This window comes from Bos indicus, chromosome 1 (genome assembly GCF_029378745.1).
Source record: "Bos indicus isolate NIAB-ARS_2022 breed Sahiwal x Tharparkar chromosome 1, NIAB-ARS_B.indTharparkar_mat_pri_1.0, whole genome shotgun sequence".
In the NCBI taxonomy this organism is placed as follows: domain Eukaryota; kingdom Metazoa; phylum Chordata; class Mammalia; order Artiodactyla; family Bovidae; genus Bos; species Bos indicus.
In genome coordinates this window covers 128,659,815-128,681,980 of record NC_091760.1, presented here as the reverse complement: position 1 = coordinate 128,681,980, position 22,166 = coordinate 128,659,815, and the positions used below count along the sequence as shown (strand labels likewise).

The 22,166-nt window shown below is 40.8% G+C and overlaps 1 protein-coding gene across 1 annotated transcript in view; it reads left to right on the top strand.

The window, feature by feature from the left end:
- The first annotated feature begins 18,298 nt into the window (after window positions 1-18,298).
- Window positions 18,299-22,166, top strand: part of TRIM42 (tripartite motif containing 42) — a 30,509-nt gene continuing 26,641 nt past the window's right edge. Inside the window, exon 1 of the mRNA XM_019968017.2 lies at window positions 18,299-18,791. Within this exon, the coding sequence (XP_019823576.1) occupies window positions 18,451-18,791 (341 nt within the window). The 5' untranslated portion in view covers window positions 18,299-18,450. The remainder of the gene's footprint in view (window positions 18,792-22,166) is intronic.

Genomic DNA, 22,166 nt, shown 5'->3' with positions numbered 1-22,166 from the left:
GACTACAAATGGTGGTATAATCCTGTGCTTTTGATAATTCTCTCAAGGGAAGATGCATTATGCTAGTTTATCACTTTAAATAAATTCTCAGCAACCTATTTACCTGCCAGTTTGTATCTGTGGAGACTGTTTTTGCAACATCAGATAAATGAGCAATTAGAGACTTTAAAAGGCTCTTAAATGTGGTGGAGCTTATAAATGTGAACTCCCAGGGATGGTAAATGTCACATCAAATGTCTTGAGTATTCATTTCGTGTCTACCCTTTGTTTCAACAGCTGTGATATGGCACTCCTTATCCTAATCTGAGGACACCTGCCTTCTAGCAGGATATAATGAGAAAACTGGGGACCTGGGACATAGGTTGCTTGGATTCTAGACCCAGCCACCCTTAAATGAACTTGATCAAATCAACATTTCTCTCAGTTATTTGTTAATAAAATGAAAGGGTTGAAACTAGAGTATTGTTAAGAGCTCTCCAAGCTCTAACATAACGGCTTCACAAATCTATGCTTTGACTATAAATAGTTTCATTCTTTATAATTCCTTGGCAGGATCCTAAACAAGGGCAAGTTTAGCCCTGAATTAATATTTGTTATCATTGTCGTCATCATCATTATTGGGTGAAGTCAGAAAAAATCTGTTTGCTGCAAAACAAGTAGAACCATGATCTAAAATTCTACCATTAGAGATTTATTTCTTTTGAGTTAGAGGGTTTTAAAATATCTCAGACAAAAGAAATGCTCTGAGGCAATGAGTTACTTTTAAAAAGCAGAAATTTTATTGCTTTTAAATGAAATTCTTGAATGTGCCCCTCAATACAAATCATGGGGCTTCCTTGGTGGCTGTAAAGAATCTGGCTGCAATGCATAAGACCCAGTTTTGATCCCTGAGTCAGGAAGATACCCTGGAGAAAAGAATGACTACCCATTCCAGTATTCTTGCCTGGAGAATTCCATGGACAGAGGAGCCTGGTGAGCTAGAGTCCATGGGGATGCAAAGAATTGGATACAACTGAGCAACTAACACTTTCATACAAACCATAGCTATTGAATTTTCTGGATAAAGTGAGATATGGAGTAGGCACGGGAATGGGCAGGAATCCCTGGGAGTTCCTCCATTTAGGATTTCCTGAACTCTTACATGGCCCCAAGGTACTACTCCAAAACCTAGGATTCATTGAGCAACCATTCAAAACATTTCTATAAGCCACTACCAGCTCACATTCTTTAAGGATTAAAGAACTAACAGAGAGCAAGTTGAATGATGGGTGGGTGCTGAGGAGACCAGATTCTGAGATGGAAGGGAGAGGAAAGAAAAACTATACTGAGACTCTTCTGTCCACCACATACTTTGCTAGGTTCTTTAGATATGCAGTAAGGGGTAAGTATTTAAATTAAATATATTCACCAAGGCCCAGGACCCATGCCAATCCTTCTACTTATGCATTGGACCGATCCCCCTTCTCTACTCAGGAGGTTGCTCCAGCAATTCTCCCCTGTCTCCTAATTCAGTAATTTCCCACATGGACCACAGACATGGCTTCCTAACTGCTTCCCCACCAATCTACTGTGTCTATCAACATAGCCACTCTGCCCAGAACCACCGATCGTTACGCTCCAAGTAAAAGCCAAAGTCCATCACAAGTGTCCAAGGGCCGCACACTTAGGGCCTGATCCCATCTGACATCTCCTGTTCACTCCTTCTCTGCTGCAGCCACAGTGTCTTCCTGCTGCTCCTAGAAAATCTCAGCACATGCCTGCCAAGGTGTCTTTGCATTGGTTGTCCTCTCTACCTGGGATAGTCTTCAGTTCCCCAGATAGCCACAGGGCCCATTCCCTACGTTCTTCAAGCATTCTCTCCAATGTCCCCTTCTCACCAAGTTTCCCAATTTAATACTGCAGGCTGCCCACTATCTTGGGCACTTCCACATCCCTTCCTGTTCCGTAACTTTGTTTGTTGAAGTCTCAACCCCCAATAACTCCAAATGGGACCTTATATGGAAATAGGGTCATTGTCAGTGTAATTAGTTAAGATGAGGTCACACTGGAGTAGAGTGGCCCCTAATCTGACTGGTGTCCTTAGAAAAAGATAAAATTTGGACACTGAGACACATATGCATAGAGGAAGAATGCCAGGTGAGGATTGCAGTTAAGCTGCCACAAGCCGGGGAACTACCGGAAGCTGGGAGAGTTCCCTGGAACAGATTCCTCTCTAGATTTGGCAGAAGAAGCATGGTCTTGATCCCAGACCTTCAGGCTCCGGACTAGTGAGACAACGCGTTTCTGTTGTTTATGTCACCTGGTCTGTGACACTTTGTTACAGCAGCCCTAGCTAACTAATATACTTCCTCTGCTCTGCTTTTCCTCTTTGCCATGAAACTTCAACGAATCATCAGATTTACTCATTTATTCCTTTTAATGTCTAGTGTCTGGCTCCCCTTTTTGGACCATCACTTCTGAAGGGGCACAGGTCTTCTTCTACTCTGTTCACTCATGTATAAGGTATTAATATAAAGAATTAAGTGAATGGCCCTCCCTGGTGGCTCAGATGGTAAACAATCTGCCTACAGTGCAGGAGACCTGGGTTCAATCCCTGGGTCTGGAAAATCCCCTAAAGAAGCGAATGGCACCCCATTCCAGTATTCTTGCCTGGAGAACCCAATGAACGGAGGAGCCTGGTGAGCTACAATCCACAGAGTCACAAAGAGTCGGACATGACTGAGCAACTAACACACACACATTCAATTATTGAGTGTTGGACTACTTGCGACCCCATGGATTGTAGCCTGCCAGGCTCTCTGTCCATGGGATTCTCCAGGCAAGAATACTGGAGTGGGTTGGCATTTCCTTCTTGAGGGGATATTCCCAACCCAGGGATCGAAACTGGGTCTGTCATATTGCAGGCAGACTCTTTACCGTCCACACCGATGAGGAAGCCCACACACACAGATTAAGTGAATGCTTTCAAATGAAGGATAAATGCACACATTTGCCTCCTTTATTCTATGTTCTCAAGAAACCATAATACAGTTCTACCTCACTCTTCTGTCTTAGCTCTCAGACTGACTGCCCAGCACCCTCCCTCACCTTACGGGCTCTCAGGGTCCATCTTTCTGCCCCTGGGGACAATACCAGGAGGTTGCTAGAGCCTTACAATGAGAAGATTGTGGCCCAAGATGGTGCAATTAGATTCATGTTGCACATATTTAAACCTCAAAATTGCCCTATGAAGCATATGTCATAATCCCATTTCATAAATAAGAAAACTGAGGTTCATAAAAGTTAAGCAATATGCCCACAGATCAGATCAGATCAGTCGCTCAGTCGTGTCCGACTCTTTGCAACCCCGTGAATCTCAGCACGCCAGGCCTCCCTGTCCACAGCACCCTGCAATTTATGCATGTTGACCTTTCAACCTTCTCTCCTCAACATGGCAGCTTCCCAGAGATAGGAACAGCATTTTATCTTTTTTTTCCGGCTAAGCTGGATCTTCATGGAGGCATGCAGGCTTGGTTATTTCCAACATGGGCTTAGTTGCTCCAAGGCATGTTGGATCTTAGTTCCCTGACCAGGGGCAGAATCTGCATGCCCTGCATTGGATGGTGGATTCTTAACCACTAGACCTCCAGGGAAGTCACAGGAACAGCATCTATACTGTATTATCAGCTGCTAGGCCAGCCGGGCACACAGGACGTGCTCCATGAACACTGCTGAACTCTCCGTAGTGACACCACTGGTGACAAAGTTGGACCAGAACACGGTCTGACCCCACAACCGGGGCTCATACTTCCTCACTCCCCAACCCCAAGGAAACCATGTTAACACCCCTCTGGACATCCTCTAATACACACTACACATCGTAGACGAATAGGCACGTGTCTTTTTTTTCTTTCAAAAAATGAGGTCTTATATACTCCTGTGTGCTTCTTGCTTTTCTCATTCAACATTATTCCCCAAAACTCCTGCAGGTGAACTGGGTTGGCTCTAAATTATTCCTCTTAATGATGGTACACTATCACAATTTATTCAACCATATTTCATTGTTGGGTATTCATTTTATTTCTAGGGTTTCTTTTCTTTTCGTTAGTGCTGCTACATTAAGAAACCTTAGACCTATGGAAGATTTCCAGGAGTGAGATGATTATATTAAAAAGTAAATGTGTATGTGATTCTATTTGTTATAGTTAAAATTTTCAAACATATAAAAGTCATGGAAATAGTATAAAGAACCCCCATAAACCTAATGGCCAGCTTCAGCAGTTATCAGGTCATGGCCAGTTTGTAATCTCTCACCCACTTTCATCTCTTTCATGTAATCTCTTACCCACTTCGCTACAATCTAGATTATTTGGGGGAAGGGGAACAGATATTTTATCACTTAATCTATAAATGTATCTGTCTTTACCTGTAAAAGTTAAGAACTCTCCTAAATAACATAACCACAATACCATTATCAAACCTGAAAAATTAATAATCACTTCTTCCTATCATTCAATCTTCCAGCGGTATTCAAATCCCTCAGTTGAATCATAAATAATAAATAGTTTTACAGCTTGTCCAAATCAGGATCATAGACTCAAAAATTACAATTGGTTTATATGTCTCTTGTATCTTAGGTCTCTTTTAAATCAGAAATTTTCACCTTTATATCTGTAATGTGTGTGTCTCCCTTGCAAAGTCTCTGTTGAAGAAACTAGGTCATTGTGTTTTCCACAATCTGCGTTTTGCAAACTGTTTCACCTTGATATCAACTGTCCTGAACAACTGGCAGTTAGATCTAGAAGTCTGGTCAAATTCAGATGAGAACTTTTTGCAATACATTATAGGTTGTGCTGTGTACTTACATCCAGGGGGTGCACAAAGTCTGATGGCCTTTGGAACTATTAGCTGTCCCTGGTGATATTGTCTAGATCAGTAGTCCCCAAATTTTTTGACACCAGGGACCGGTTTCATGGAAGACAATTTTTCCATAGACCAGGAGGGTGGGGGATGGTTTGGGGATGATTCAAGGGCATTACATTTATTGTGCACTTTATTTCTACTATCATTACATCAGCTCTCCCTCTGATCATCAGGCGTTAGATCCTGGAGGTTGGGGACCCCTGTCTAGAGTCACCTTTTCAGTAGGAGTTGCAATGGATGATATCACAATTCAATCCCTCTTCGATCCTCACAAAAGTCAGGATACTTCTGTGAAGAGAAAATTCCCCTTATACAGTTCATATAACAATATCTAGATAAATTATTCTCTCCCTTTATTTACCAGGTCTCAAAATAAGTTAGTTTCCTAGTATCATCCAAGTGAGGGTTGTTGGGATTTTTTTTCTTTTGTTTCAGTTATCTTTGTGATTGTCTTTAAATGTGAATGGTTTACAGACTCGCTCTCTTTCTCTCCAGAAAAATGACCTTGAGTTAACTCCTAGCTCTGTTCCCCTGGAAACATAATAAAGGTGAAAGCCGTCTATGTTACCAGGCAACATTGCTTATAAAATGACTTCTAATTAGTAAACTACACCTGGCCTTGGAGGATTGTGAATTAACTATAAATATCTAAACGGGATCCATAGTTTGAGCTTCTCTGAATGCAGTGCATTCTTGTAACTGCATGTCCCTTGCTAGGACCCCTGGAAACTATTCCCCCGGGAGGAAGTAAAACATATTGTTTCATAAGGGAAATGGCACTCATAAGCCGGGATGGCTCCCATACCCATCAGTTAAGCCCAGTTCCCCAATAAACAGACTATGAGATGGAAATTTATGCACTAGAGGTGTACTGGAGAGGGCTCATGGGGAGTGAGGGGAACAGGATTGTACAGCAGGACAAGTTAAACTGTAACATACTTGAAACTGGAAACCTCAGCCAATCCAATTGGACTTCCTCAGTAGCTGGTGACTGAAAGTCGCTCAGTCGTGTCCAACTCTTTGCAACCCCATGGACTATACAGTCCATCATATTCTCCAGGGCAGAATACTGGGGTGGGTAGCCTTTCCCTTCTCCAGGGGATCTTCCCAACCCAGGGATTGAGCCCAGGTCTCCCACATTTCAGGTGGATTCTTTATCAGCTGAGCCACAAGGGAAGCCCAAGAATGCTGGAGTGGGTAGCCTATCCCTTCTCCAGGGGATCTTCCTGACCCAGGAATCAGACCAGGGTCTCCTGCATTGCAGGCAGATTCTTTACCAACTGAGCTATCAGGGAAGCCTCAGTAACTGGGGTGGCTCCAATTTAGGCAGAACTGCTCCCTGAATTGGAGCTTAATCTAGGGCAAGGCACTGTTCCTCCACTGAAAGCAATTCCCAAAGAAAGATTCAGGTGTGGACTGCAAGCAGCCAACAAGAGGAGTGAGTATCTCAGTCTTAACAAAGATACATGGATAATGCATTACAGCATCATTGTACCCACTCATTGGTCTCATTCCTTTGTACATGAGCTGTCATACCGGCCCCTGCCCCTGATGTGCTATTCTTCTTTCCTTGTATCCTCTAGCAAGGCTAAATGAGCTAGTGCCAAAAGGGGACTTGTTGACTTTAGTAAAATGTATATCCACATCCACATTTGTTTTATACACTTCCTGCCCTAGACCTAGGACCATCCATTTGTCCAAAACGTCTTGGTTCATTTTGCTGAAATTCAGAGACCATAATATAGGAGACAAGAGGATTCATTAACCTGGAATGTTAGGTCCATGAATCAAGGTAAATTGGAAGTGGCCAAACAAGAGATGGCAAGAGTGAACGTCGACATTTTAGGAATCAGTGAACTGAAATGGACAGGAATGGGTGAATTTAACTCAGATGACCATTATATCTACTACTGTGGGCAAGAATCTCTTAGAAGAAATGGAGTAGTCCTCATAGTCAACAAAAGAGTCCGAAATGCAGTACTTGGATGCAATCTCAAAAACAACAGAATGATCTCTGTTTGTTTCCAAGACAAACCATTCAATATCACAGTAATCCAAGTCTATGCCCCAACCAGTAATGCTGAAGAAGCTGAAGTTGGACAGTTCTATGAAGACCTATAAGACCTTCTAGAACCAATACCCAAAAAAGATATCCTTTTCATTATAGGGGACTGGAATGCAGAAGTAGGAAGTCAAGAGATATCTGGAGTAACAGACAAGGTTTGGCCTTGGAGTACAGAATGAAGCAGGGCAAAGGCTAATAGAGTTTTGCTAACAGAATGCACAGGTTATAGCAAACACCCTCTTCCAAAAACACAAGGAAAGACTCTACACATGAACATCACCAGTGGTCAATACCAAAATTAGATTGATTCTATTCTTTACAGCCAAAGATGGAGAAGCTCTATACAGTCAGCAAAAACAAGACCGGGAGCTGACTGTGGCTCAGATCATGAACTCCTTATTGCAAAATTCAGACTTAAATTGAAGAAAATACGGAAAACCACTAGACCATTCAGATATGACCTAAATACAGTGGAAGTGACAAACAGATTCAAGGGATTAGATCTGACAGACAGAGTGCCTGAAGAACAATGGATAGAGGTTTGTGACATTGTACAGGAGGCAATCATCAAGACCATTTCCAAGAAAAAGAAGGGCAAAAAGGCAAATGATTGTCTGAGAAAGCCTTACAAATAGCTGAGAGAAGAAGAGAAGCTAAAGGCAAAGGAGAAAAGGAAATATATACCCATTTGAATGCAGAGCTCCAAAGAATAGCAAGGAGAGATAAGAAAGCCTTCCTCAGTAATCATTGCAAAGAAATAGAGGAAAACAATAGAATGGCAAAGACTAGAGATCTCAAGAAAATTGGAGATACAAAGGGAACACTTCATGCAAAAAATGGTCACAATAAAGGACAGAAATGGTATGGACCTAACAGAAGCAGAAGATATTAAGAAGAGGTGGCAAGAATACACAGAAGAACTGTACAAAAAAGATCTTCATAACCCAGATAATCACAATGGTGTGATCACTCACCTAGAACCAGACATCCTAGAATGCAAAGTCAAGTGGGCCTTAGGAAGTATCACTATGAACAAAGCTAGTGGAAGTGATGGAATTCCAGTTGAGCTATTTCAAATCCTAAAAGATGATGCTGTGAAAGTGCTGCACTCAATATGCCAACAAATTTGGAAAACTCAGCAGTGGCCACAGGACTGGAAAAGGTCAGTTTTCTTTCCAATACCAAAGAAAGGCAATGCCAAAGAATGTTCAAACTTATACACAATTGCACTCATCTCACACTCTAGCAAAGTAAAGCTCAAAATTCTCCAACCTAGGCTTCAACAGTACATGAACAGAGAACCTCCAGATGTTCAAGCTGGGATTTAGAAAAGGCAGAGGAACCAGAGATCAAATTGCCAACATCCATTGGATCATAGAAAAAGCAAGAGAATTTTAGAAAAACATTTATTTTCTTCATTTACTACACCAAAGCCTTTGACTGTGTGGATCACAACAAACTGTGGAAAATTCTTCAAGAGATGGGAATACCAGACCACCTTACCTGCTTCCTGAGAAATCTGTATGAAGGTAAAGCAGCATCAGTTAGCACTGGACATGGAATAACAGACTGGTCCCAAATCAGGAAAGGAGTACGTCAAGGCTGCATATTGTCACCCTGATTATTTAACTTATATGCCGAGTATATCATGAGAAATGCCAGGCTCGATGAAGCGCAAGCTGGAATCAAGATTTCCAGGAGAAGTATCAATACCCTCAGATATTCAGATGACATCACCCTAATGGCAGAAAGCGAAGAACTAAAGAGCCTCTTGATGAAAGTGAGAGAGGAGAGTGAAAAAGTTAAAACTCAACATTCAGAAAACTAAGATCATGACATCTGGTCCCATCACTCCATGGCAAATAGATGGGGAAACAATGGAAGAAGCAAATGAGAGACTTTATTTTCTTGGGCTCCAAAATCACTGCAGATGGTGACTGCAGCCATGAAATTAAAAGATGCTTGCTCCTTGGAAGAAAAGCTATGACCAACCTAGACAGCATATTAAAAAGCAGAGACATTACTTTGTCAACAAAGGCCCATTAAATCAAAGCTATGGCTTTTCCAGTAGTCATGTATGGATGTAAGAGTTGGATTGTGAAGAAAGCTGAGCACTGAAGAATTGATGCTTTTGAACTGTGGTGTTGGAGAAGACTCTTGAGAGTCCCTTGGACTGCAAGGAAATCCAACCAGTCAATCCTAAAGGAAATCAGTCCTGAATATTCATTGGAAGGACTGATGCTGAAGCTGAAACTCCAATACTTTGGCCACCTGATGCAAAGAACTGACTCGTTGGAAAAGACCCTGATGCTGGGAAAGATTGAAGGTGGAGAAGAAGGGGCTGACAGAGGATGAGATGGTTGGATGCTATCACCAACTCTATGGATGTGAGTTTGAGTAAGTTCCGGGAGTTGGTGATGGACAGGGAAGCCTGGCATGCTGCAGTCCACGGAGTCGCAAAGAGTCAGACACAACCGAGTGACTGAATTGACTGAACTGAGTCATGGTTTCAAGGCCTTTTCAGAGGCCAGAATTAAGAAATTTTCTTCAGGTAAAATACATCATGAGTTGACATTGATATTTTTAATTCATATCAGGACTACCCGATGTTCTTAACTTCAGGAGTCATCTCTGTATGTTCTTTCTCCCATGCCTTAGATTGTGATACTCATTGACATCAACAAAATTCCTCATTTATTGAAAAATATACACACAACCCTTTCAGATGAACAATACTAACACTACCATTAACAGCACGATTAGTGAAAGAACATAAGCTTTCTCCTTGCTTTATTTTGCCTCTACTTAGGAATCAATCTCACTAGGTAAAATCAAATTACTGTGTTTTAAACTAACTGAAAATAATTCCTCTTGGTATGATTGTACCACCAACTCAAGTCACAGGCTCATTTTTTTTTTTTTTTTCATTTTGCTTTAAGTTTTAGGATTGCTCTTTTAGCTTAACTTTGCATTATAATTATACAAAATATTTAAGTGGTTTCTAAAGATATAGTCCCCCTCCACCTTACTCTTGCATTCCCTTATAAATCTAAATTTTTGCTTTATCTTTTTATCTCATGTGTCAAGTTAAACCAACAACTTAACAACTTTTCTGAGATGAATGGCCACATATTTTATACACATTGCTACACCTTTTTGCACTCATTAACATATTTTAGAAATCATTTTAAAACAGTCACCGGAGGTCTTTCTCACTCTTTTATGTAATAGCATTAAGCACCATTGTGTGCTTTAGCTTATTTTATCAGTTCCCTGATGATGGATATTTGAATTGTTTCAAGTTTTGTGCTATTACAAATAGTGCTGTAATAAATAACACCATGAATGAATCTTGTTTGTAATTTTGTCAGCGTATCCTTGGGAGAAATTCTTAGAACTAAAACAGCTGAGTCAACAGGTAGATGAGGTTTTGAGAGTTATGTCAAACTCTCCTCCCCAGTGTAACATTCCCATCAGTAACCTAATACATGAGAACTTTTGTTCATCTAGAGCTTTGCCAAGAGAATATGTTCTCAATTTTCTGTGTTTTTAATTTTGGTAATATAATGGGTAGAAAATGTTGATTTTTCAGTGTTGATTTATTTTGCATTTAAAAGGTAAGAAACTTTATATATCATTAAAGGCTACTAAGGGCTTCTCTGGGTTTCCCTGATAGCTCAGTTGTTAAAGAATCCGCCTGCATTGCAGGAGACCCCAGTTCAATTCCTGGGTTGGGAAGATCCACTGGAGAAGGGATAGGCTACCCACTCTAGTATTCTTGGGCTTTGCTTGTGGCTCAGCTGATAAAGAACCAATGTGGGAGACCTAGGTTCAATCCCTGGGTTGGGAAGATCCCCTGGAGAAGGAAAAGACTACCCACTCCTGTATTCTTGCCCAGAGAATTCCATGGACTATAGGCCATGGAGTCTCAAAGAGTTGGACACAACTGAGCAACTTTCACTTTCACTTTCAAGGGCTTCTCTGGTGGTTCAGTCAGTGAAGAATCTGTCTGGAATGCAGGAGACTTGGTTCCAGTCCCTGGGTCAGGAAGATCCTTTGGAGAAGGGCATGGCAACCCACTCCAGTATTCTTGCCTGGAGAATCCTATGGATAGAGGAACCTGGTGGGCTACAGTTCATAGGTTCACAAAGAGCTGGGTGTGACTGAAACAACTGAACGCGAGCATGCCAAGGCTAATAACATTTTTTCTATCAACTTTATATTTTTAGCTCATTTTTCTGAAGGAAACTTGATATTTTTCATATAAAATTTTTAGAAGTTCCTTAGATGTTAAAGATATCAAATCTTTGCCCATAGGCTGAACACATTGTTTTCCATTTTTCATCATCTTTCTACTTTGTTAATGTGAGTGGGTTTGGTAGTTTTGTGGGAGGAGGGGTTGCTTCACTTTTTTATGTTTTGTTTCAATCCTTTAAAATATTCTTATTTATGTAATCAAATTTGTCAATCTTTTTTCTTTATTGTGTTTCCATTTTTGTCATAATGAGGAAGGTTTACCCCACTCCCAAGTTAAAAAGCAATTAGTCCATGTTTCCTTTTTTTGCATAATTTCATTTTTTACCAAGGTAAACTTCTGATCCATTCAGCATTTATCTTGGTGTGGAGAATGGATTCAATTTTATTTTTTTACAGAAGACTATCCAGTCCTCCTAACCATATACTTTAAATACCTTGTCTTTTCCTCCATTGACCTGTGATGATGCCTTTATACACATATTAAATTTCTGTGTCCAATTTTGTCTATTAGGATTTTTCTATTTCTCTTTCAGGGTCAGTCTATCTCTTCACCAACACCAGTACTGTTCAATTATAGAGGCATAAAAAATTTTAAATATTTAGTTCAAGTGAAATGTGAAAGTGTTAGTTGTTCGGTCGTATCTGACTGTTTGCAACCCCAATGACTGTAGCCCACCAGGCTCGTCTGCCCATGGGATTCTCTAGGCAAGTATACTGCTGTGGGTTGCCGGGCCCTTCCCCAGGGGATCCCAGGGATCAAACCCATGTCTACTGCATTGCAGGCAAATTCTTTACCGTCTGAGCCACCAGGGAAGTACAAGTACACCCCTTTATTTCTATCCTCCATCAGAATTTTCCTGGCTATTCTTGCTTATTTGTTCTTTAAGTAAATATTATAAGCAACATCTCTAGCTTCAGAAAAAAAAAATTCTATTCTTATTAGAATTACATTGGACGTGTTAATCTAAGGAGACCAACATCTTTAGGATGTTGAGTTTTGCTATCCATAAATATGGTACATCTTTCTATTCGTTCAAGCCCATATTTAAGTCTTTCAAGGGTCTTTTAGAACTTGCCCAATATAGATTTTGAACTTTCTGGTCACGTTTATACCTATTTACTTCTTGTTTTTTGCTTTTGTTTTGTTTCTGAATGTAAACGGATAGTCCTTCCTTTTATATCTTCTGGTTTTTGTTTGTGTATATGAAAGTCATTGATTTTTGAATGTTAATTTTGTTTTTCCCCTTGCTTTATTGAGGAATAATTAGGTGCCAAAATTCTATATATATATAAAGGATACAATATGATGACTTGATACACATACAAGCTGTAAAATGATTACAACAATCATGTTAATCAATATATCCATAGTCTTTAGTGTGATAAGAATACTTAAATCTACTGTCTTAGCATATTTCAAGTACATAATATTAACTATAGTCACCATGCTGTACATTAGATCTCTAGAGCTTATACATCTTTTAAATGGAGGTTGTACTCCCTAACCCACATCTGCCCATGTCCCTACCCCCAACTCCTGGAAACCATCATTCTACTCTCTGTTTCTCTGAGTCTGACTTTTTTTTTTTTCCAGATCATACGATAGCTGTCTTTCTCCATTTGACTTAGTTCACACAGCAGAACATCCTGCAGGCTCATCCGTGTTGTCACACAAATGGCAGGATTTCCTTTTTTATGACTGAATATTTCAGTGTGAGTATGTATGTGTGTGTATCCCATTTTCTTTCTCCATTCATCTACTGATGTTCACTTAATTTGTTTCCATATGTTGACTATTGTAAATAATGCTGCAATGAATACAGGAGTACAGACGTCTCTTCAAGATAGTGACTTCTTTTCCTTTAGTTATATAACCAAAAGTGGGATTTCTGGGATTTCTTACATTAGTTCTATTTTTAATTTTTCAAGAAACCTCCATACTGTTTCTACAGTAGTTATATCATTTTACATCCCCACCAACAGAGTACTAGAGTTCCCTTTTCCCCACATCCTCAACAACACTTTTTATTTCTTGTCTTTTCAACAATAGCCGCCCTAACTGATGTGAGGTGATATCTCACTGTGGATTTAACTTGCATTTTTCTAATGATTAGTGATGTTGAGCACTTTTTATGTACTTGTTAACCATTTGCATGTCTTCTTTGGAAAAAAATTTATTTAAGTCTTCTGCCCATTTTTAGGATTTTTAGGATTACCTGGGATTTCTTTTTTTTTTTTTTTGCTCTTGAGTTGTATGAGTCCTTCATATATTTTAGAAATTTACCCCTTCTCAAATATATGATTTGAAAATACTTTCTTCCATTTTTTTTTTTTACTTTCTCGCATCATTTCATTGATTGCCTCTTCACTCTACTGATTGTTTCCTTTGCTGTGCAGAACCTTTTTAATTTGGCATAGTCCCACCTGTTGATTTTTGCTTTTGTTGTCTATGCTTCTGTTATTATATACAAATAAGTCGTGTAAAAGTATATTTATTCACAGATGACATGAAGTTTAAAAAGCTTTTTTTAATATAAATGTATTTATTTTAATTGGAGGCTAATTACTTTACAATATTGTATTGGTTTTGCCATACATCAACATGAATCTGCCATGGGTGTACACATGTTCCCCATCCTCAACCCCCTCCCTAATAATGAATTCATCAAAGTTGTAGGACACAGGACCAGTATATAAAGATCTTCTACATTTCTATACCCTAACAATGAACAATCCAAAAGTAAAATTAAGAAAAAATTTTATTTATAGTAGTATCCAAAAAATATGCTTAGGAATAAACTTAGCTATATAAGTGTCAGATTTGTAAACTGAAAATTAAACAACAGTGTTAACAGAAATCTTTGAAGACCTAAATAAATGGAAAAGTCTCTTGTGTTCATCGATTGGAAAATTTAATTTTAATATGAAAATACTTCTGCAAATGATTTACAGATTAAATGCAATCCCTATCAAGATTCTAGTAGCCTTTTGTAAAAAAAATAAGAAAGCTGATCCTAAAATTTATATTGAAATATACCAGGCTTAGAATACCCTAAATAAGTTCTAACAGGAAAAAAAAATATGGAGAGCTCACATTTCCCCATTTTAAAACTTTCTACAAAGCTGCCATGCATGCCAAAACAGTGTGGTTGATATAAAGATAGACACATAGAACCAAGAAGCATAATAGAGTCCAGTAGTAAACCATCTATGGTTAATTGATTTTCTCAAATCAAATTTAAAAAATAATTCAAAATGAATCAAAGACCTAAGTGTGATAATTCAAATTATAAAGTATTAAGAGAAAATGTAGGTGTAAGTCTTCATGATCTTATATTAGGCAAAAGTTTCTTAAATGACACAAAAAGGGCAAGCAATAATAACAAAAATATAAATAAATTAGACTTCATCAAAATTAAAACTTTTGTGCCTCAAAGGACACTGTGAAAAAAAAATTTTAAACCTAAAAACAGAATGGAAAAAATATTTACAAATCTTGTAGGTGGTAATGGTGTAGTCTCTATATTATTCAAAGAACTCCTACAACCCAATAATAAAAAAGACAAATAGCTCAATTTTTAATTGGGCAAAGGATTTAAATAGACATTTCTCCAAAGTGTCATGTTAGCTGCTCAGTCCTGTCTTGATCTTTGCAATACGACAGAGTGTAGCCTGCCAGGTTCCTCTGTCCATGGAATTCTCCAGGCAAGAATACTGGAGTGAGTTGCCATTTCCTTGTCCAGGGGATCTTCCCAACCCTGCGATTGAATCCCAGTCTCCAGCACTGCAAGCAGATTCTTCACCATCTGAGCCACCAGAGAAGCCCAAAGAAGTATACAAATCAACATCATTAGTCATAAGGAAACTTCAAGTCTAACCACAAGAAGAGCCCCCTTCTTAACCCACCATGATGGCTATAATAACAATTTTTGAAAAAAAAAAATAACATGTTTTGATAAGGATGTAAAGGAATTGTAACCCTCATCACATTGTTGGTAAGAATGTAAAATGTTAAATGGTATAGCTATTTTGGAAACAGTTTGGCATTTCCTCAAAAAGTTAAACATAGAGAAATTCCATTCCCGGGTACAAACTCAAAAGAATTGAAAACACGTGTTCATATTTAGATGCTTAATCCCTTTTCTAATGCCCACATGCCTAAATTATCATAGCAGAGATGAATGATAGTCATGCAATAAGCATTATGTTACCAGTTTACCTATGTTATTTTTTAATATTTTAGAACAACAATCCTGCAATAGAATAGTACCTTTTCCCATTTGGGAGCTTAGGAAACTAAGGCTCAAAGATTACACTAAGTTCATGCAGTAGTGGGGCAACGGTTACCACCAAAACCTCAGTTCAGTTCAGTTCAGTCGCTCAGTCGTGTCCTACTCTTTGCAACCCCATGAATCGCAGCACGCCAGGCCTCCCTGTCCATCACCAACTCCCAGAGTTCACTCAAACTCATGTCCATCGACTCGGTGATGCCATCCAGCCATCTCATCCTCTGTCATCTCCTTCTCCTCCTGCCCTCAATCACTCCCAGCATCAGGGTCTTTTCCAATGAGTCAACTCTTCACATGAGGTGGCCAAAGTATTGGAGTTTCAGCTTCAGCATCAGTCCTTCCAATGAATACCCAGGACTGATCTCCTTTAGAATGGACTGATATAAAAGTCCATGGGATTTCCTTTGCAAGAATATGGAGTGGGTTGCCATTTCCTTCTCCAGGGGATCTTCCTGACCCAGGGATTGAACCCATGTCTCCTGCATTAGCAAATGGATTCTTTACCACTGAGGCACAAGGAAAGCCCCCCATACAATATTATTCAGTCATAAAAAGGGAAATACTGATACATGTATGAACCTTGAAAACATTATGCAAAGTGAAAGAATCAAATTCAAATGACCACATATTATATGATTACATTTATATGAAATGTCCAGAATAGGCACATCTATATACACAGAAACTAGATTAATAGCTGCCAGGAGCTATGGGGATGACAACTGATGAGTACAGGGTGTCTTTGGGGGTGGTGAAAATCTTCTGGAATTAGACAGTGGTGGTAGTTACACAATATTGTGAATATATTAAAAACCATTGAACTATTCACTCTAAAACAGTGAGTTTAGGGCTTCCCTGATGGCTCAGTGGTAAAGAATCTGCCTGCCAAAGCAGAAGACAAATGTTTGAACCCTGATCCAGGAAGGTACCCACATGCTGCGGAGCAACTAAAGCCCATACACCACAACCACTAAGCCTGTGCTCTAGAGCCTGGGAGCCACAAATATTGAGCCCACGTGCTGCAACTGCTATAGCCCATGTGCCTAGAGCCTGTGCTCTGCAACAAGAGAAGCCACGAAATTGAGATGCCCACGCACTGCAATGAAGAGAGGCCCCCACTCACCCCAACTAGAGAAAAGCCCACACAGCAATGAAGATCCAGCACAGCCAATAAATAAATAAATAAAACAGTGAGTTTAATGGTCAGTGAATTATATCTTAATAAAAATTTTAAAAACATTTTTTAAAATTTTATTTTATTTTTTAATTTTACAATATTGTGTTGGTTTTGCCATATATCAAAATGAATCCACCACAGGTATACATGTGTTCGCCATCCTGAACCCTCCTCCCTCCTCCCTCCCCATACCATCCCTCTGGGTCGTCCCAGTGCACCAGCCCCAAGCATCCAGTATCGTGCTTCAAACCTGGACTGGCGACTCATTTCATATATGATATTATACATGTTTCAATGCCATTCTCCCAAATCATACAAAAGAGGGAGTCTTGCTGAGAGCAATGATGAAAGTAAATTCAGGAATGAAATGCAAAAACCTCTGTGCTTGGAGAACAGATAAGAATACTGACAAAACTGAGTTCAGGAAACTATGTGGGGGAAAGTGTCTCATACACTGCTGCTATCAGTATTAACTGGCATATTCATTTAAGTAAACAATTTATTAATTACAAATAAATACATAGAGCACATAGCCTATGATCCAAAATTTTCATCTGTAGGAACATAAAATCAAAGTGTGGATGGAACAGCTAGCACTCAGTGAGTGTTCTTTCTTATTATAAAGGTGATAATCATAGGGAGAGATAATATATTATGCAATGAATTCCTGCAGCCAAATTGGCTCTCACTTCTGTTTCTTTTTGGACAAAAAATAAGACAGTGTTCATACCATATATATGGTATGATCATGAAATTTCTGCTCTTTTAATCTTTGCAAGCTGCATAAAGTGGAAAACAAAATTCTCCCCTAAAATAGAAGGTCATTTCTAGAGATACTGAGCATATATTAATGATAAAAGCAGAGATAAAGAGTCTTGTGTAGAATTCCCGCCTCCTGATAAAAGGGATACAGCAGGATGGGACTGGGGAGGAGGGCAGGGGCATAGAAAACAGAGCCTGAGTCTCAGCCAAACTCCATGAGCCTGCAAAAAAAATGCCAAGAAATATTCAGAGTGACTTATGCCTGAAGCAGTGAAAATCATCAGTGACTATGCAGTGACTAACAAACTCAGTGACTATGGAAAGAAGTGCCTTAAAGAACCTATATCTTTTTTTTTCCTTTAATTCTTTCTACAAATGGTAATTCCCTTCACATATGGCATTATTATTTGTAAGCACTGCACTTTGTTCATCAAATAAAGAGTTCTAGCAATGCAAAAACAGCCCATGAAGAGGAATATCATGTCTACTTTTCCAATGCACCATACCCAGGCCTTTCGGCCCATGAAGACATACCCCCTGCCTCAACTTGCCCAAGTTCCAAGGTAAGAGAAATAGCTTCTGAAATCCAGCTCATAACCCCAAAGGTGCCAAGAGACAGCTAAACCTCCAGGATGCTCTCTGTGTTGACACTCTTCTGGAGCTGGCCCTCTGGAAGCAGAGAGTGTCCATCAGCCTTCCTGCCACTACCCCCCAGATGCCACCCTCCCTCCTACCCTTTATGGTGAGACATGGTGGGGAGACAGGGATTATGACATAAGCAAATGGCCTGGAGCTGATCTATGTAAATGCCAGCCCATGGGCTTCCTGGCAGGTACACCACCTGTGAAGGCCTCGTAACAGCCAACCTCTTGCAACCTCCAAGCTGACGGGCCTCATCAGGGGGAGGAGGGACCCCCTCCACGGGAGAACTGACAGCAGGATTCTGGTAGAGGAGGCCGCAAAACGTCCAAGGGGCGGGTGGCCATCATGTAGGAGCCATGGATACCGCCATGTGTGTTTGCTCTCCATGTTGTACATGGCAGAGATGTTGTCCGCGGCTATGCTCCTGCCTGTGCTGCAAGTTCCTCTTCACCTCGGAGCGGAACTGCACCTGCTTCCCCTGCCCTTACAAAGATGAGCGCAACTGCCAGTTCTGCCACTGCACCTGCTCCGAGAACCCCAACTGCCACTGGTGCTGCTGCTCCTGGGCCAATGACCCCAACTGTAAGTGCTGCTGCACGGCCAGCAGCAACCTCAAGTGCTACTACTACGAGAGTCGCTGCTGCCGCAATGCCACCATCACCTTCCGCAAGGGCCGCCTCCGGAGCATCCGCACCTCGTAAGTGCTGCACACCCGACACGGGCCACAGTGACTCCGGACACCTGGGGAGTGCCCTACCAACTGCGGGGACAGGGCAGGCCAGCCACCCCGCCCCAAGTCCACCTCCTTATCTGAAAAGGAGAGGCCAAGAACTTGCTCGGAGAAGGCAATGGCACCCCACTCCAGTACTCTTGCCTGGAAAATCCCATGGAGGGAGGAGCCTGGTAGGCTGCAGTCCATGGGGTCACTAAGAGTCGGACACGACTGAGCGACTTCACTTTCACTTTTCACTTTCATACATTGGGGATGCAAATGGCAACCCACTCCAGTGTTCTTGCCTGGAGAATCCCAGGGACGGGGGAGCCTGATGGGCTGCCGTCTATGGGGTCGCACAGAGTCGCTCACGGCTGAAGCGACTTAGCAGCAGCAGCAGAACTTGCTAGCAATTAACTCTAGTTACATTTTTTTGTTTTCTTTAGCTGCTCAGTCATGTCCAACTCTTTGAAACCCCATGGACTGTAGTGCCGGGCTCCTCTGTCCATGGCATTTCCCAGACAAGAATACTGGAGTGGGTTGCCATTTCTAGGAGATCTTCTCCACCTAGGGATCCAACCCATGTCTCCTGCATTGGCAGGTGGATTCTTCACCATCTAGCTACAAGGGAAGTCCTAGTTACTCTTTGTCATGGTACAAATATATCACATGGTCTTTGTATGGTGACAGATGGTAGCTAGACGTTGGTGGTGATCATTTGGAAATGTACAGAAATACCAAATCACTATGTTGTGTAACAGGATCTAACATAGTGTTGTGGGTCAGTTACACTTCAAAAAGAAACAAACACAGGAAAAGAGTAGATGTGTGGTTATCAGAGGCAGAAGGTGGGGATGTGGCATTGGATGAAGGCAGTCGAAAGATACAAACTTCCAGTTATAAGATAGATAGGTACCATACGTAAAATAGATTGCCAGTGGGAGTTTGGCGTATGATGCAGGGAACCCAAAGCCAGTGCTCTGTGACAACCCGGATGGATGGGGTGGAGAGAGAAGTGGAAGGGGGTTCAGGAGGGAGGGGACACGTCTATACCTAGGGGCTGATTCATGTTGATGTATGGCAGAGACCATCACAATACTGTAAAGTGATTATCCTAATAAAATAAAATTTTTAAAAAGATAGGTACCAGGGATATCATATACAAGAGGATAAACATAATTAATGCTTCTGTCAGTTATATATGAAAGTTGTTAGGAGAATAACTCCTAAGAGTTCTTAGCACAAGAAAAAATTTTTAATTTTTTTCCATTTCTTTAATTTTTTATCTGTCGGAAAAGATGGATGGTCACTAAATTTACTGTGATAATCACTTCCTGATGTTTGTAAATCAAATCAATATGTTCTACACCTTAAACTTATACATTGTTAAATGTCAACTACATTTCAATAAAACTAGAAGGGGAAAGAAGAGCTAAAAAATACTCCAAATAATCTGTTTTGTACTTAATGTAACAATAAAAATATATATTGAATGATGTTATTATTTTAAATGCTTTTGTTTGCATTTCAAAATGTAACAATAAAAATTACTTCCACTTCAAAAAAGAATTTTGTAGCAATGAAGTGTAAGTGTCCCTAAACAGCCACTAACCAGTACAGACCTGAGTTCCAAACCAAGCCCCACCCTGTATGAGTGCTGAGCTCTCCTGAACTCCACCTCTCTCACCTTTACAAAATAGTAATAGCTGATGCTTAGTGCAAAAACAACTTGCCAGGACCCATGTGGATGACCCCAGGTAATCCCTGCCCCATGGCTACCACACCTATGAGAAAACTTAGTATTTAAGACATTGAATGACCCAAGATCACACCACTGGTAAGATGTAGTCAGAATTTGAACCCAGAGTTTGTGTGCTTAAATTAAAATTAAATTGAAATGCTGTCTTTCAAAATGCAGAGTATGGTACCTGCAGTGATTCAGGGGATATGAGGATTAATATCGTTTTGAAATTTTTTATGTGATATAAAAATATAAATTGCTCTTCCTCTTCCTCCTCTGAACCATTCATATCTGCAATACTTCTTGGAAAAGCAATAGCTTCCACAGGCTGCTTTTGACACTATGGCCTGCGTAAATACCCCAGATGGCCATGAACTCCTGCCAGCCTTCTCTTTGTTCCTAACCAGATGTCATAGCATTGAGAGTCTCAGTTACTCACTTAGGGCATTAACCTGCTATGACAGGCACTGAACATCCTTTTCCTGCTCTGACCACAGCAGTCTATGTCACTTTGTCTGGGGTGGCAGAGACACTTCTTACAGAGGAAAGACCAAAACTCAGCCCTCTAGGATGACAGCATTTGGAAAGACAGAAAGATGGGAGGCAGGCTGGAAGCCTTTCAAGACTGGAAGAACAATCCTGTGAGCAAAGGTTCAGTGAATTTAGGGAAGGATACGCTCTCTCTCACAGGTCAGCACTTAGTAGATGCTTAGTAAAGGTTACTCTCAACTCACCTCTTGTGATTTTTGCATGAATAGAGAACCCAGGGGTTCTCAATGCAAGTCCCAAAGGTCTACGGAGCAGAAAGTAGCTTCCACTCCCTCTCTCCTCTCAACTGCCCCATTTTCTGCAAATCAGCAATGGAGCATCTTAGAGCCATTCCAACAAGAGGGGGATGACATTGGTCTTTTGGGGGATGCTTAGACCAGGAACTCCCAAACTTTGTTTTGTATGAGAGTCACCTGGGGATCTTTACAAACTACTGATGCCTGGTCTCCAGCCCCAGACATTCTGATTTCATTGGCTTGGGGTAGGACCTGGACATCAGGATTTGAAAAGCCTCCCCCACTCCCAGGTGATGCTACAGTGCAGAATGGCCTGAAGGGAACAAGAAGGGAAGCCAGGAGACTTGCAGGTGACATAATGGGAACCCAAGTACAAAAGGAACAGGCCTAAATCTGGGAGCAGGCAGTCAATGCACAGAGGAGCAGAGGCCATTATCTCAACAAGAAGACAAGGCTGCTTGGCTTGGTAACTGTTTTGGCATGGAACGATGGTCACTGAATGCCCAAGTCCAGGCCTGAGGCTTTCTGATGATGGTCAGAGATGCTACCACAAGTGTCAGGCAGCTTGTGCTGGGTACACTGAGACATATTCCTTCCATCTGGCCTCCCTCCTGGTGTCTGATCCTGGCCTCCTCTGTTCTTCATCACTGCTTCCTGCTCAGCATCTTCCTCATCCCTCCTCACTCTGAGCTCATTCATCCCTCCTTGCCTTACTCATCTCCTTTTCCCACTTTCATTTTCACCTCCATGCCAGCTCCCTGGGCCATTAACAACTGTCTGCTCACGGTGTTCTCTTTTTCTCTTCCCGCAACACCCTTGTCTCTCCCTCTCTCT